This window comes from Harpegnathos saltator, unplaced genomic scaffold (genome assembly GCF_003227715.2).
Source record: "Harpegnathos saltator strain DR-91 unplaced genomic scaffold, Hsal_v8.6 scaffold93, whole genome shotgun sequence".
In the NCBI taxonomy this organism is placed as follows: domain Eukaryota; kingdom Metazoa; phylum Arthropoda; class Insecta; order Hymenoptera; family Formicidae; genus Harpegnathos; species Harpegnathos saltator.
In genome coordinates this window covers 1,045,483-1,063,110 of record NW_020230721.1, presented here as the reverse complement: position 1 = coordinate 1,063,110, position 17,628 = coordinate 1,045,483, and the positions used below count along the sequence as shown (strand labels likewise).

At 38.0% G+C, this 17,628-nt stretch overlaps 1 protein-coding gene across 7 annotated transcripts in view; it reads right to left on the bottom strand.

Moving 5' to 3' along the window:
* The window catches only part of Ca-alpha1T (Ca[2+]-channel protein alpha[[1]] subunit T), a 43,957-nt gene that overhangs the window by 5,542 nt on the left and 20,787 nt on the right, over positions 1 to 17,628 (bottom strand). For 5 of the 7 annotated variants that reach the window (XM_025307670.1, XM_025307673.1, XM_025307674.1 and 2 more), the window contains 12 exons: positions 17,358 to 17,509; positions 16,811 to 17,014; positions 6,316 to 6,472; positions 3,749 to 3,904; positions 3,251 to 3,388; positions 2,779 to 3,063; positions 2,159 to 2,307; positions 1,917 to 2,066; positions 1,471 to 1,636; positions 996 to 1,345; positions 423 to 615; positions 107 to 256 (listed from right to left, as the gene is read on the bottom strand). In XM_025307670.1, the coding sequence (XP_025163455.1) occupies positions 107 to 256; positions 423 to 615; positions 996 to 1,345; positions 1,471 to 1,636; positions 1,917 to 2,066; positions 2,159 to 2,307; positions 2,779 to 3,063; positions 3,251 to 3,388; positions 3,749 to 3,904; positions 6,316 to 6,472; positions 16,811 to 17,014; positions 17,358 to 17,509 (2,250 nt within the window). Of the gene's footprint in view, positions 1 to 106; positions 257 to 422; positions 616 to 995; positions 1,346 to 1,470; positions 1,637 to 1,916; positions 2,067 to 2,158; positions 2,308 to 2,778; positions 3,064 to 3,250; positions 3,389 to 3,748; positions 3,905 to 6,315; positions 6,473 to 12,749; positions 12,871 to 16,810; positions 17,015 to 17,357; positions 17,510 to 17,628 lie in introns of all 7 variants that reach the window. The other 2 variants (XM_025307671.1, XM_025307675.1) reach the window with 1 other exon arrangement.

The window sequence follows — 17,628 nt, the reverse complement described above, 5'->3', positions numbered from 1 at the left end:
AGCAAAGCAATCACCGCCAACGAAAATAGACAGAGAGAGAGAGAGAGAGAGAGAGAGAGAGAAAGAGAGAAAGAGAGAAAGAGAGAGTTTACAACGATAAACTTACCCTTAATATTCCAAATATCCGCGGACTACTGGATGAAAGTAACGACATCGACAAGTCGATTATGGAAATAATAACCAGAGATCCGTCCATGATATTCCAGCCCGAGGTGAAATATGCATCTGAACCATACAACATACCCGTTGCGACGACCTGCAAAAGTAACATCATCGAAATGCGGTATATGATTCTTAAGACTTATAATCACACGGTAATCATCACTTTTAATCTTTCTTACACTCTCCTAGATTTCCTTTAAACAAAACGTTTTACCGAGGCATCGAGACGTACGTATTTTATTACGTTGATTACGCATTACCTTAATGAACATCTCGATGGCAAAAACGCCAGTAAAAATGTAATTCGCGGTGGATAGAAAAAGTCTCTCGCGACTGTCCGGTGGTATATTTGGTCGTTCCATCGCCAGAGTAATGCAGTTCAATCCAATGAACAGCAGTACCACATTGTCGAACCATTTTTGATCAACAAACCATCGGCAGAAAATACGAAACCTGTAGTATGCGAGGACAACTTATAAATCCTCTTTATCTTGCATATTCTTTAATTATGTAAAAAGAAAAACAATCTATCAAATTCATCAATACTTGTTCCAAATGAATATGATTAAGTATCGTATTGCAAGAAAATTTGAAATATTAGGTCATTACAAGAGAGTGAGTTTACCGTTGACTTTATTATTATATTTTGAACAAACGACATTCATATAGAGAATATACTTGTCACGTGTGCAACGGTGCTGCAAAAATTTTGAGTTGCCACTAGACTTTTTAATTTACTGTCTCAGTCGCATTCTCGATTATTAATTTGTTTATTAGGCGGCTTTCTTGATTGTGACTTCAAACATCGATCGATTAGCAATATGTAGCATTACCTATTGTTAGGTGGGAATAGATACAAGGAATAATCATCACGTTCTTTTAGGCAGCCCTTAGGTTCAAAAAACATAAATATCTTTTTGATCCTCTCGACGCTGCTCGCACTTCCATGGCCATTCGATGGCGGCGTCTGCTCGCCTGTTCTGAGGTGCTCTTCCTCTTGTTCGTGAAGTCGTTTTATTCTTGGCAGTGGGCCAGTTTCCATCGAGAGATTGTTAATTGTGCGGGGAGTCGAGGACGGAGCGAGCATCTCGTCCAACGGTAGCGTCTTCTTCGTTGATGTTTCGTGAACGTTCTCGTATCCGCGCAACGAGTTCCTTCGTGAAAGCTCGCCAATCCATCGCATCTACAAGATGTGCAAGTTGAAATTGAGCTAATTTTAATTCTACCCCGTTGGAGAAAATTTTCATGACCGTTGGCAAGTTTATCGATATTCTCAAGCGACATTCATCATCAGAGTGTCCAACTCACCTGATTAGGCGTAACTGTGTAACGACGAATCGATTGGCCATGGCTTTCAAGAGAATTATTAGGGCTCAGACTACGATTATTGCTCGTCAGGACGGTAGTTCGATTGTTGGGCGCGTCGCGTTGCGTGTCGTTTCTTATCGAACCGTGCAAATAACCGCCGTTAAAGCTGAGGAGGACATTTCGCGAATTTAATATTGCTAACTTCGGCTTCGATTTCACTTTATTATTTATTATTATTTATTAGTATTATTATTAATTATTTTATTGAAATATAGAAAAATTTGGCGAAAACGAAAAAGGATTTAAGATAAAGTGAGCTTCTTTTGACTTTTATATTTTTTCTAATCAAATTATCGGACCCGCGTACATTATAACGAGCGGCAGCCAAGAAATTGATCATTGATTCTTTTCCAACTTTGATTCGGGATGAGGTTTGTCCGACTTACGTTTGATTGGGACCGACTGCGAGAGTGCTGCGCCCGTTATTAAGTACGGTAGTATGATTGGTATTCTCATCGTCATCCTGCGACCATCTCTTTCTCCTCAGAGACGGTCGTGATAAGCGCCACGAATATCCTCTCTGTATTCTCGGCGGGCTGACAAGAGAAGGAAAGTATCACAGACACGCGCGGGAACGATGTTTATTGCATACAACATAAAAGAAAGAACGATTAAGTGTAGCAGGTACCTGGAGCTCGAATCCCTCGTCTGGGGATTAACGACGGCCGTAACGAGACTTATCCGTCTCGGAAATTGGCCGGCTATTAAGTTATTTGTCGGTATTTTATTAGAGACATCGGGCAGCTTTAACAACCCCGAGGGTATGCTGCACTGACTCTGTAAATACGGCGCGTCATTATTACATTTTCTCTGTGATATACATGTTCCTTTCATTCAGTATATACGAACGATATTTGATATTCGGTAGAGAGCTACTGCAGTGCAGAATTACGCAGGAATTACGTAGATGCGTCATTATATCTGCACAAAAGACTTTACATTCTCATACTTTACGTTGCGATATTTTAAATAGTAATAGTACTTAGAAAAAAGGAGGAGAGACCCTTTCGCCGGAGCGAAAGACCTTGATATGTATTATATGTATTATCATGACTAAATAATCTTTAAGGAGATTTTAGTCAGCGCATTAAAAAGTTACTAATAAAGAAAGGAAAAACAAGTGAAATCAACATAGAGAGACAACGTCGCGCAATCCGTCAGTCTCGAATATCCTTCTCGAGTCACAAGGAACAATTTTCCGTGTCGCCGCGTCCGAGAGGCATTGTCTATCGAAATGAAATGACATACACCAGATCGGTCGATGGACTCGATTGAAAGGGCAGCGGCGGGATAAACTGCACGACAATTAAGATCTCTATAGCCGACATCCAACGTGGTATTTGGGGAGTCTTGAGGGGTGGCTGCCGTGTGAGTGATTATTGGCGGCTGCCCCGCCACACCCATCATCTTGCTCTCCTTCTGGATGTTACACTTCGGTTCATCGATCGGTTGTTTCCACACGCTGTTCTGTTTCTCTCTGTTATCCTTATACTTCCTCAGCTCCTCCGCGCTTTGCCACGAATTCTTTCGGTCCTGCAAGTCACGCGAGGACGAGGTGAAAGAGCCGAGAGAAAAGGATGCTCCAAAATAGAAACAACTCGACGTTTCTCGAGTAGTTGCTGCTCGATCAATTTTTCTCACGTGACAGGGGCGCAGGATACGCGAACGAGCGCGGAATACTTTGACAGGATTTATTTATTAGAAGTGATCAAATAACTACCTGGGTATACGTATCGCTGTCAGAGATTGAATGTGATCTCGATACTCTCGACGATCCGTCCTCGCTGCCTATCCCGGCTTCTTTAGCGGCGAGCCTTCTCTCCATTTCTCTCTGCTCTCGTTCTCTTCTCTCGTTTCTCTGTGAAATATACCCTCAATTATCACGTCCTACTTGACACTTGATATTTTCGTCCGACCGACGACTCACAATGTAAAATGAGATTGTTCGTTAAAGTCCAAATGCAGGAATTTTAAAGAAAATTCAATAGGGTGTACTAAAAATAAAATGTTAAGACAAGTGAATTTTGTTTTCAATGAGCAAAATATGACTGTAATTATACCAAATTATTCTACGGTTTCGGCAATTTCGTCACGCGTATAGAATATACGATATACAATATATGATTACGAGGTAACTAAAATATATAAGGTCTTCTTCGGTCTCTTGACATAAAATCGAGCAAGAAGTACATTGTTGGTGTTACCGATCAATGCCTACCTCCGACGAGAAACCCTCAACGAGAATGGCTACCAGGAGATTAAAGAGAACGTAATTGCCGAAGGTCATCAACGCTACGAAATAGAGTGCGGCCCAGTGCGAAGTCTTCTGCATACCATTGAAGAGGACAACGTTCCAGTCTTCCTGCGTGAGAATCTACATAAAAAGAAGAGAGTGGAAGAGACTCCCGCTACGTACATAATACAGCGAAGATATCTTTATCTAACATTTTTATTTGACAAGACACGTGATCGGCAAGACGTTCTTTTTCTCAAAGCGTGCTGAAGATTTATGTATTGTAAAAAATCTGTAAAAAACATGCCCAAGTAAGTACAAGTCTCGTATACGTCTGATCAAAGTTTTCAATTACTTTGCTATATATTTGCTATATAATGTAACGAGTGTGTTGGACGAGTATAATTTGGACCTTTGAATTAATAAACCAATGCAATAAACTTTGCATATTAAAATCGTCGGCTGTAATTTTCAAGTAATTTTACAATAATGATAGAATAAATAAATTATTATTATCTCTAATAATGTAAATATTATAACCTGTTAAATTATTTCTCAGACGAGAAGACTGCCTGATAAAAATCCTGGGATCAAGAGTAGTAGGAAAAACAGAAGAGGAGAATTCACAGCAGACGTATGTGTTATTGATAAAATTATTCAAAATTTAACTTCACGACAGTTCGGTCACTATTCTTCGGAATTAAAAGTAAAAAACAATAAAAGGCTTTTCTATTTTGTTTTGTTCGTAGAATGCGTGACTTTTAATGACATGAAATTTAGAAATATTCTGATATATAGATATACATATATATATATATGCATATTGTTATGTCAAATCATGAAATTTATACAAAGAGAATTAAAGACAAGTAAATAATTCAATACGTATTAATCACATTTGAAGATGGAAACAATGTGTTTACGTGATGTAAACGTCAGTCAAATCTCATTCATTAGGATCGTTTGAACACATGCAGGCACAGAGAAGAGATATATATATGAGAATAAAAAAAGAAGGAAACAAAAAAAATCAATATCGCAACCGCATCGCATCTAGAGACCCGTTTACTCGCTAATGGTACGCAACAAACGTTTTGCCAACCAGTGTCGCTGTATTTCGTGAATAATGCATGCGTTTAGAGTGTTCTATTACGAATCACTCCTTGCGAGACTATTCGCGTCTATCCACGTAATTCGCCTGTCTATCTTTATCAGGAAACTCTTGTTCCGACCTATCTGACCAATTGAAGTTCCAGACTTGACGCAACACGCAACACGTTCATTACTAAATTAATAAGAAGTCACTGATAAATATATTATATAAAAAAGAGAGAGTGAATTCAATATATTCGCTGAGTGGTTAAATGTTAGTAAAACTCTGTCATCAGCATGCGCGAGTCGTAGCTGTACATTCGAGAATTGCAGATTTTCTTTAATTAATTTTCGGACATCGACAAATACACACAACGGATGAGTTTTGTCAACAATTATCGACATATGAATATCTCGACGGAGCATTTCACAAGAGGGAGATCCAATTAGCAACAAGAGCAAAGACATGATCGTGACTTCTCTTTGCAAAAAATTGGTACGCAATCCTGTCGCTTTAATCGACAATAGATGTTCCGCTCAGTTATTCATACGACGATGTCAACGATACATACAATCGTAATGCGTCTGCCGAGATTTTTTTTACTGATATATATATATATATATATATATTGTGCCGTTGTATCAACTTACGTGTCCATAAGTAAACATAGATGCCGATGATATATATATATATATATATTATAAATTATTTATTGCAAGGATAAATTTAAGATAATATTCGATACATCACACTCAACTGACCGCACCAAGGATGTGGATGTAAACAGAAATACGTGATAGAATGCGAGAAGCTCATTGGAACGGTTTTCAGATGTGCCGTACACGCATAATCATTTCACATGGATGAGGTGTGTGTAAACAGAAGGAAATCGAGATCAACACGTTTGTGTGTGTGAGAGTTATCTCCGTCGCGCAGTTTTCTATCTGCGGCGAGCAAAATGCGAAAAACGTGAACACGTCGACACGTACCAATACGTATATACCGTTGCACGCATGTAAATATAAAGCGACCATTAAAAGACTTCGTCGTTTGCACGAATAACAAAGAACGACAAGAATGGACGAAGCGTGTGGATGGGCAATGGGGAGCAGAGAGATCACATCGGGGATCCATTTGCTCGACACGAAGAAATATGTATGTATATGTATATATGTATCAAACATGGGAGGAAGCATGTACAGACAGAACATGTACAAGGGAAATGAATAGGTAGAAGAAAAAATCGTGTAATTGTACAAAACTTGACCACGTAAAAATGGGACTATATATATATATATATATGTATGTATGTATGTATCTATGTACATATGTATGTTTGTATGTACACGCGCGCGTGCGCGTGCGCGTGCGCGTGTATACGCGCACGTGTGTTGTGCGCAAATGTTCTTTTAACGCGTAATACGTAATCATGGTGTAAAAGAGGGAGGAACAGTGGTACCTGAAAGACAGTGACTAGTGCCCAGACGATGTCGTTGAAATGTTTGCGATCACAGCGACACATTGGGTGCCGCGAGACCACCTCGGCACAGGTGCAGGGCCGACTCCGGTCCGTCCACATGCAAAACTTACCCCCGAACAGGTACATCCCTAGGATGCTGCAATCGAGACAATCCGCTGGCCTAAGGTATCCCCGCGACAGAGATCAGAAATGGGGAAATGTGTGGAGGAAATTACTGACGGTCTCGATGGAATTGGGATTTGGTACGACCGTTTGGTAGCGTTTCCGTTTTCACAGCAGTTTGATCTCTGCCATTCCATGATTAATCTCACCGGCAAATGTAATTAATCGGTCCTCGCTCGCTCTTTCGGCTCTCTGAATGATTATGTCGACGACATTCTTGTATAGCGCATAAAAATTTGCGCAAAAATAATAATATTCACTTTTTTGCATACATATTAAAGGAAAAATGGTAGATACACGAATGAATGTACAATTCATATGTACGAAAGGTGTGGCAACATAATGATTGTTGCAAGAAACTGCCCAGCTCGAACAATTTTGGCTAATAAATGTTGTCATTGATTGAACGGTATTAAAGTAGCGCAATCTTTTTTATTTTTTTAAGTACTTAGATGCTCAAAGTAAAAGTAAGATGTGGGTTTAAAATTCATGCTTCTAACGTTACACGATACGTTATAAGATTTTAAGTTTATTAACTGTAATATGATTAAAGAAAAAAACGTGTTGATACACAAGGGATTAAATTTAGCGCAAGATTAAAAAATTTCTCTCACAAACTGCAGACTCGAGCTAATCCGCAATAATGTAATTTACGAAACGTTTTAAAACATTCTGCAGGTTGGAGCGTTTGGAACATTTGTGTCATTATTTAAATCGAATTTCTCAAGTTTGTCATCTGCCTCGTAAAGTAACGTAGAAATTTGCTTCATTAAACTTAGCCTGGAGAAAACGGAAACACTGCTCATATCGGTGGGGGATTAAGCAAAGTGTCGGGCAAAACAGCGAAAACGACTGTCACTCGAAGCTCGTATAGTCACATTCTGCAAGTTCGGCGTGTCTGTATAATATATATATATATATAAATATATGTATCTTGTATCTGCACAATACAGGCGAATGTGTGTAAAGTAAGTATACATCTATGGGTTGTGAGCGAATCATATCGATTGTGTGCGTTTGTTTACGGTCTTTACAACGGGACGGATTAAGGAGCGGAAATCAAGATTTGTCATACATGCCGCGCGTGTGTCGTTCCTTTCTCTCCTCGATGAATATTTTGATAGAAAAAGAAAAAACATGTTGCATTCAAATGTATCCGCGATTCTTCCCGGATACCGTTGACGATGTATCAAACTTCATGCGTCGTATTCGGACAATATTTTTTAGGCGATCTGTACACTAATCAGCATAATAATCATAAGAAACTACATGTGTTTAGAAACAGTCAATTCTTTATATATTTCAATAAATGATTCGTAACAATAACGATATTACAAGCTACAAGTTTCTGACACTTATGTGACGTCATACGTTTACCCGCAAGAGAATCATCCGTCTAATTCGTCTGTCAGTCCTGTCCGAACCGGCTGATTTTTCTTAGAAATTTCAAAAAGTATAGTTGAAGCCGGTACTGAACGCGCGCAAGATGCGAGAAGCCTTAAAATCATCAGAACATACGCGTGTGAAAATAAATCAGTGTGAAAAAAAAGAAGAGAGAAGGAATGCGCGCCGGTCACGAAGAAAAAGAAAGAATGCGCGGGAGGAAACAAGACACCTGCCGTTGCAGAATGTCACGGCGAACGTTTGCGAGGAAGAAGGCGGAGGAGGATGAGGGTGAGGGGAATGAGGAGAAAAGGAGAGGCGATTGCGAAGCATAAATATAAATTTCTAAATTGCAAAATATAATATACGTATATGTACGTATACAAGATATTTGACCTGTCGCGCATATCCATTCGTGCAAGTAGAACTTCTCAAGCTGAGTAAAACATTCCTTTACCATTTTGTAAATAACCACATAAAATGTCGAGTTATTAACAAAGAAAAATTAGCAAACGAATGCGCGTGATGCGAGTTCTTTGAACTCATCTAACATGAAGTATCGTCGACGATATCTGAATCAGCTGACAATCTCTTGGTAACGGCGAAAGATATATCATTCTGGACAATGGAGACGGGTATTTTAATATCGTCCAACATTACCAAAAGATCGTCAACTGATTCAGATATCTTCGATGGTACTCTACATTAGACGAATTTAAATAGCTTGTCTCATCACGCGTCGCGCGCACACATTCACTAATTCTTTTTTAATAATTCAAAATTTCAAAACGTGTTTGTTTGCAGAATAGAAAAAGACTTCTTTTATTCAGTTTAATGAGTTGTATCTGTACAGAAGCGGACATGCGCGATGGATCAAACACTCTGTATACAGATGTATACGACAAGTCTCTTTCAGCGAGTACTTGCAAAGGACGTGTAAAGTCTACCAGACTGCCTAGTGTCAGTAATACGCTGATGTTAGTTTACGTGCCTAACGCGATCTATATTTGTCTGTATATCTCTAAGATTAGGGTAAAAATCATTTCTCTCTCTACTGCGACTAAAAAGTACTAGTTTTAATTTTCAAACTACCGCGACTATATCTCGATGACAAGACACCGTCGCACTTTCAGGCCGTATACGACCCAGTTTTTGAGAAGTCGTTTTTCGTGTGATTTATGTGTGATATTTTTGACGAGAAAATTGTACGCATTGGTCATGGTGAAGCAAGTGTTCATTTAAGCAAGCAATACGATTCGGTACAGTAACGGTAAAATAAACTGAAGCAAAAAAAAGATTTGTAAAATATTTAATTACTCAAACTTTTTGGGACCGCGTTTGTCTAAAATTATACGCCCGATCAGCGTATTTTTTATTTTTACTGTATTATTAAACGCGCTCTCTATTCGTATCATTTATATGCGGTGACTACGAAATCTCCAAATTGTCGAGTGTTGAATTTTAAAATAGTTATTGATATAGCGATTCTTCTATCAAGTCAAATATATCGAATGTTTCGCGCAAATATTGTATGATTAATATCATCTAGTTTTCGTCTTTCTTTTTCATTGCGCTCGAGTCGTCGTGGGCGTTTAAGAGAAAAAGTGATAGAAAAGTTACAGAATAGAGACAGAAAACTAGAGACACGCGGAAAAGAGAGAAAGAGAGAGAGAGAGAGAGAGAGAGAGAGAAAGGGATAAAGAGAGAAAGAGAATAAGAGAAGAGAGAAAGAATATGTAAGTATGAAGAAAGTGTAATGTAGTTAGTGGTAGTAGTAAAGTAGTAGTGGTAAAATATTGTGAATTATATCGAAGGATATCGAAGTATATGATTAAGTACAGAGAGGAGATACAAAGAAAGAGAAAAAGGGGAGAAAGAAAGAGAGAGAGAGAGAGAGAGAGAGAGAGAGAGAGAGAGAGAGAGAGAGAGAGAGAAAGAGACAAGCGCGTGTGACACAGAACAATTTTTTGTGTGCTACACTGTTAAAAAATGTACGAGACGTGAGATCGAGGCGTCGTTCTGCGTAACGAGAAGGTACGTAACTTTAGTATAAGAATGTGAAACGACGAGCTGGTCGTCCAAATATGCTCATCCTTTAACCATTCGCAGAAGAAGCAGAGAGAACGCGACTCGTCTCTCCGTCCTGCTGTTTATTAATCGGTACATGTCACGCCGCGATGTCACGGGAAAGATCGGTCGTCGCTGAAAATTGCGACACTCCTTTCTAGCAGTATAACTGGCAAAAGTATAAGTGGTAAGGTAGTATTATGTCGAGATATTCGTGAGAAGGCGTGATATGCAAAGTGTCATATACATATATATATATATCGACGGTAGGACGACAACGACGACGATGACAATAGCGACCATCAGAGGCAACTAATGCCTAATACAAGAACACACATCGCATGCAAAGCTGCGGGTTGTACAATACAAGACCAAGCAAGAGCTCGTGTCCGTCGATATATTGCAATCTATGTTAAGTCCAAGGAGTCACCACGAAATCGCTGGTTGTTCTTAAAGAGCTCATCGAACACTATTATTTAGGCATGATGTGGCGTTAAATACAGAGAGAGAAAAAGAAAGAGTGGAGAATGAGAATGGGAAGTGAGATGAGAGAGAGAGAGAGAGAGAGAGAGAGAGAGAGAGGAGGGAAGGAGAGGGAGGATAAATGGACCTCGAGATGACTCCGCAGAAATAACACAAATGTCCTAGGAACGTTCAAAAAGGGTCGACTCATCTCCCAATTGACTGGACGATGTTTCAAGGACGCGTATTCAATTCGTCCTTCATTTAGACGTTCGTGTCGTTTGCGCTGTTACTCCTCGTTTAGAGCACGATGAATATTTATTCGTTCATTGGCATGCGACGAATGTACGGAAACAATCTGCCAAATTTGTCATTCGCGTCGGGCTCTCCTGTTAGATGCGTCCGTTAGATTGGGTTTGATCTCGAATCTCGTTAATTGCTCGTCGGAATGAAATCACTCTGCGACTCGATTAGTAGTGACGTATTCCTACGTTCTATCTACGGCCGATCCACCGCTTTATCGTGAATTTCTGTGTTCCCTACGTCGTCAAAAATTGTAATTACACAACGGGCACTAGAGCTAACAATCTACTAACACCGATATAACATCAAAAGTAATGATACAAAGTCAACATCGCTGACAGTAGGAATAAACGAATGGATATGCGAAGCTTCTAGTCAGTCTAAACGGACGAAGTCTTAGTGTGCTCGAACGAAAACGCCTGCACTCTTACGAAATTCTTTTAAAACATACGTCGCGACGTGACAACTATGCTATTATTGATCCATCGAAGGATTCAGCAACATTTCGTTCAGATTCTGATTAGTTTCACCAAGTAAAAATATATGAATAATTCTAAAATGAAATCTTGTAATGTACAAAAAGGATACTGCACCTGCGGGGGGCATTATTTGAGTAAAGCAGTCACATCTTGATTCATTCACTTTTGACTACCGAATCATTTTTATATATTATATTGGGATATTTTTTCCATCAATTGACAATTATTACAAGTGTAATTATATATTAACATTTTCAGAAAGATGCTGTTGTATCAGTCAAAGATAATTTTATATAATCTGATTAAAGTACAGAGAAAAAAGAATAATCTTTCTAAGCCATGATATCTAATTTAAGAGTTAATTCCAATTATAATTTTGATTTTAATTATATTGATTTTGATTTTAATTGATTTTACTTCAATGTGTATAAAATACACATGTATTTATGTGTATAATTTTAAATGTTTTCTATACAAGTTAATCTCTCCTCAAAAGTTACTTTACTCTATGTAAAGATATGTCACAAGCAAGAAATTGTGAGTAATTTCCACGCTTGCGTGTAAGAAAAACGTTTCTCATGATAATTCGTGCTAATTTTATTAATTAATTATCGCACTACTCGGAGAAAGGTTTGTCTAACAATAACGTGAAGGAAAAACCACTCGCAAGGTAGAGACGATTTCGTCGTCGCGGGCACATACAAAAAAATGAGAAGAAGAGAAAGAGAACAGTGTAGCGAAAGCATGCGAGACGGGAGACAGCTCGACACGCTTATAGACGACGCACAAGAGGCAGTATGTTAATAGCGCGCGTTGCGCATGAAAAGCAACAAACTGCAAATAGACAAAAGTGGAGGAACGCTTGAATTATCGCCGGCAATCATATGCCTACGTCCGGATCCGCATGTCCTCTCCTTGTGTGTAGCCCCCGGTACCGACTTCAATTAGGTTTTTCGAATTAGGGTTTTCTTCATTTTCCCTACCCCCTACCCTTTCCATTCCTTTAATATCCCTCCCGATTCATCTCAAATAACGCACATTCGTTACAAGAAATTTAAAAGATCAAACACCAAATTAACTTTTCTTAGAAAAAAGTTATTAAAAATATTTTTAATCGCTTTACTTTTAACATTTTAACATTTTATTTTGAATTGACATTTTTATGTGAATTAAAGAAATGTTTTTTTATCATTATCATCCTCTTAAAGCGGGTACCGGTGACCAGTTCCTACCTCCCCCCCTTCGCGAAATACGTCGACATGCTGAAAAGCATTCATCTCCCAATGTATACGTTACCTGAAGCCCCACGAAATCATATAAAGTAGACGGTCGTTCGTGACCATATAAGTTTAGCTTGACGGAAAATCAAATGTGATGGTACGTACGTAAGTAAGATATTCAGCGTATATATATATATATATATATATATTATATATATATATATATATATGCGCACAAATATAAATATAATATAGGTAATATACACTATATATATAGAGAGAAGTCAAAAATGCCCTCGAGAAGATACGTGGAAAAGTATCCGAGTATTTTTTGTACCTGAAACACCGTCACAATAGCCCAGAGTAACGAGTCAAAGTTTTTCCTATCACACTCGACGTCAGAGGTGCCTTTCATCGTTTCACAGAATTTGCAACCAAACAGGTTCATCCCGAGAATACTACAACACAACGAAACGTGCACTGTACTTCTTTATCCAGATATATATGTGTGTGTATATATATATATATATATATATATATATATATATATGTATGTATATACACGTAGCTAAAATAAAATAAGAAAAAGAAAGAAGAGTGGCGATGAGAAAGAGAAAAAGAAAGGAAAATGAGCAGAGGATGAGAAAGGGGCGAGCAAGAGAGAGAAAGAAGAAGAAAGAGTAAGAGAGTAAGAGAGAGAGAGAGAGAGAGAGAGGGAAAGAGGAGGAGAGAACTCGAAAAAACATCATTTATAAAGCGTAACTCGATCAAGTAACTAACTGCCACAATGCAAATATACGAAATGTTTCAAAGACACCACATGTCCTACCAGCCACAAACTCAACGACCTACTTGGAATGCATCTATTTTAGCCACGGAAACGATAATTGTTTATTAGTTTTCATTTTTCAACATCGGACATTTTATGAAATATTAGACTAGACATTTGCGTTCGAATAAGATTTTCTCAGCTAAAATTATACAATTCACCGAAACTTTTCGTCATTTAGATAGCTCTGCAATTACTGATAATTTTGCAATTATATTCAGATGATTAAAAGTTACAATACTTTTATTCGACGACTTATAAAAATGTATTCTTATCCAATTTCGATAAAAGAATTTATTTCTGAAAAATTCCTAGAAATTAGGAAATGATTTCTTAGGAATTAATTAATCTCTCATTGAAGGTCTCTACTGCATTCTCAATTGTATCAAAAACAAATGTTCAAACCCATCCAGTTATTTTGTACAAATGACATTCATTTTTTTTAACAGTCATTTTGCAAAATTTCGTACATATCATATATATAGAATCGCAACGCAACGCAACAAAAGAGCATGATCGATCGATGAATTGGCATATTTTCGGATATTTTCACATGGAGAAATGAAGTATACATCTATGCACACGACACATTATCCTGTTCGGTGAAAACGCGCCGAGGAAATATTTATGGAGCATGAAAGAACCTAAATGTCCTCGGATCGATGTCATCGTGAAGTCTCACTTTTCACGCCGCGTTAAAGTCTTGGCCAAAAAAGGGGATTGCTTGTTGCGGTGGTAAATGTACCCATGTATAAGTTAAATTCTTTATTTATTTAGTGAACGCTGGTAAAAAATTGAAAAAGATTCTTCAGAGTAGACCTTCCGAAGAACTATTTACGTGGCTCTTGCAACTAACATAGAGAAGAATATAAATATTTGGCTAAGATAGCCTTGAAAATGTTGTGGGAGTTTAGCGTGACGTTGAGCGCGGGGAACATTTGTATAGTTTCATCGAATTTCATATTTACTTTTGAAAGTTCGCCCCCATTTCATACAGAAAGAGTGAAATTCTGCTCTTTTTCAGAAAGAAAAAGAAAAAGATAGAGAAGGGGAAAGAGGAAAATTGCCCTGGGAGAGATTTGCATCAGCAAGAGCTGCGACGTTATCGAAGTTTTCTCGTCGTTCTCCTTTTTCACGACTCCTCAGAGTCCATGAAAATTATTTCACATATAATAATACTCTCGACAAAAAGCTTGTTGAAAAAGAGATCAGAGAAGAGTCCTGATATCGTGATTAGGGGATATTCAAACTCATTAAGTTAAGAGCTCATTTATTCCAACAGAATAATATCGTCGCAATGAACGTTTGTTCTGCAAATTTATTCTAAACATTCCGTTGATCGCTAAAATAGTAATGTTTAAGCTCTTTCAAAATTTCTTTAAATGTTTATTTTCAAACTGCTTTTCAGACAATAAACTACTAATTCACTTGCCGGACTAGAAATATCAATTCAAGGAAGAAGAACAACTATTTTGACTTATTTTGATAAATGATTATGCGCTGAGATAGTGCACATAATTCTGACACGTTCAACGTTCGCGTCTACATCTTTATGACAGAAATGTAGCAGACTTTACGACAGAAATATAGTCAACTTACGTATTGAAATTACAATAAGGAAAGTGATTGTATAGGCACCAAATTGGTTATTAAACAGTCGTAAAACGCGTTATAAACACATGGATATATATATATATATATAATGAAAAATCCTATCCAGCACAATAAGATGTATGCGCGGATATGTATGCATGTATATACAATCCTGCAGAAGTATATATCGAATCTTCGCAAGCTGCTCTAATATCGATGGCCACACCGAGGCGCACGCATTTAATATAAATGTTCCAAGTAGCAAGAGAAGTAGAGTAATGTGAGAGAAGAATAGAAAGAAGGGGAAAAGGATAAAAAAGAAGGAGAAAGAAGAAGAGGGAGACAGCGGAATAGATTCATGCGTATACACGAATATGTGAACCAGATGAATAATGGAGGGTATATATATATATACACACATATATATATATATATATATATATATAGGCCTTCGTATTCGTCGCTAGACGTTCAGCATAAAAGCATCATGCACACACATGTAAGATATATATCTATATACGTATGTGTATTATATATATATATATATATATATATATACACATATATAGATATAGATATGTATGATAGGTAAAAAAAACACGTCGATAGTACGTTCGATGCCTCAAGCCATAAAAAGGAGGGGCGACAGCAGGCCACCTCATGATAGACGTGCTGACAAATACCATCATCACCATTAACAACGTCAGAAAATATGGCGCTGAAGGAAAACGCTAGGAGACGCGAAAATACGGGACAATTGCTGTAAACTCGAAAATTCTGTATATGTGTGTGTGTGTGTGTATACATATACACATACACACATATATATATGCATTAAAATTGATGGCGGCTCATACACCGCGCAGAAAAAAGTAAAAGCGAATAAAGTAGAAGAGAAGAAGTATGAACAGAAGAAAGTCACCTAATGGTAGGCCTCGGCTTGTAGAGCAGCAGCGCAATTTGCTCCTGCAAAAGCTCGAAGAAGCGAGCAAGAGGCTACTTTCGAAATATCGAGCGCCGATATCGCTTTTTATTGTCGTACAATTAAATATATTATATAATCGTAAATGATTCGTAATTTCTAACCAAAATAATTATATACATATATACATAGTACATATACATATATATATATATATATGTATATAATTATATGTATAATCAGATAAAAATATTGTATTATTGTATCAATATAATATTTTAAATCAAACTTGCAATCTGTACATGAAATATACAATTGTTTTATGAAAAATATATATTTTTCAACAATCACATTCTTATCCTTTTTAAGCATTTGAGCAAAGGAATAATCAACTCTGAAAACATTACTAAACAAGTTGTAAAAATGTTATAGAGCTCTTTTCCTGTTATTATATTTTGATGTCAATAAAACTGATGAATAGCGGTAGTCAAACATTATTATCAAATGTATCCGTTGCTGTATCAGCCATAGTGACAATATATTATCGTCACTATACGCGCACATATAAAGAACACTTTGCTTTTTCATATAATCGTATCGTGCGAACAATATATACGATATCGTTACAAAATCCTAGAGTCGTCATCGTCATCGACGCTTCATATTTCAAAGCGCTTTTCCATGTTTGACAATATCTATCGACAGTTCAGTAGCTTTGATCCGCTTTTCCAAACATGCAAACGTTACTAGGCTGATGAAAATGATAATTAGAACAGGAAGACGCCACAGCGCCTCATAATTTGCTTTTTAACGCGATCCGCGCGTTCCCTCGAGACTCATTTTATATATAACAGGCGCGAATCAATCGAGATAATATTTCGTCAATCCGACGGTGACACTTGGCGCGACTCATGAAGAGGAGGACCACGAAGGAAATGAAATAAGAGCAAGAAAAAAGACAAGGAAAATGAAAACTGAGAGAAGACCCGGCGACGGCGCGACGCCCGAAAATTCCGACAGCGTCGACGACGCGGACAACAGTTTGGCGACTTACCTGAATATAAAGATGAAAAGTACTAAAAGAGAAAAGAATACGGCAACGTTATCCATGGTGCGCAACATCACGAAGAGCTGTCGTCGTAGATTCGGTAGGAATCGCACCAACTTCAGGATTCTAAGCAAACGGAAAGTGCGCAGGACACTCAAGCCGGAACTACCGCCGCGCTCTTCTACGACCGCCTGGCAAAGCTCGACGACGCTAGAAACACACGTCGCCCAAGTTCATTCCATGTGTTGCATCAACACACGTCCCGATTATATCGAGATTCGCGAGAGAGTTTCAGGAGAACGCTGTTATAGTCGCTGTGCGCTGTGCCATACGCATTGCATGGCATCCTCGTAAAACTCAAACTCAGCACTCGTAAAACTGAACGACCGCGTTGATACACACGCAGTTTATGGGACATTGATACTTTAGCATGTCGTTATTTATATACGTGCATATAAGTTACTTTGTATTACTTGTTTATAATGATGCTGATGACAAGCGAGAACAAATACCGGCAATCAATGCAAAGTTTTGGAGAAGAGAGCTATTCTACCTTAGAACGACGACGATGCCATCGAAGACGTTGAAGCCATTGCTGATGTAACCGAACGGGCCTTCCGCTATTATTTTAAGCAACATCTCCACCGCGAAGATCGCCGAAAACACAATGTTGCTTATTTCGACAGCGACCGTCAGTTGTTCCGGCTGCACACGCAACGAAATAACGTGACGATTATGCTTCGGCTTTTGGATTTTAGAAGATCGTCAAGTCGCTAAATATACGAATCTCTCTCACTGAAAGGAGCTAGCTGTCGGTGATTGCG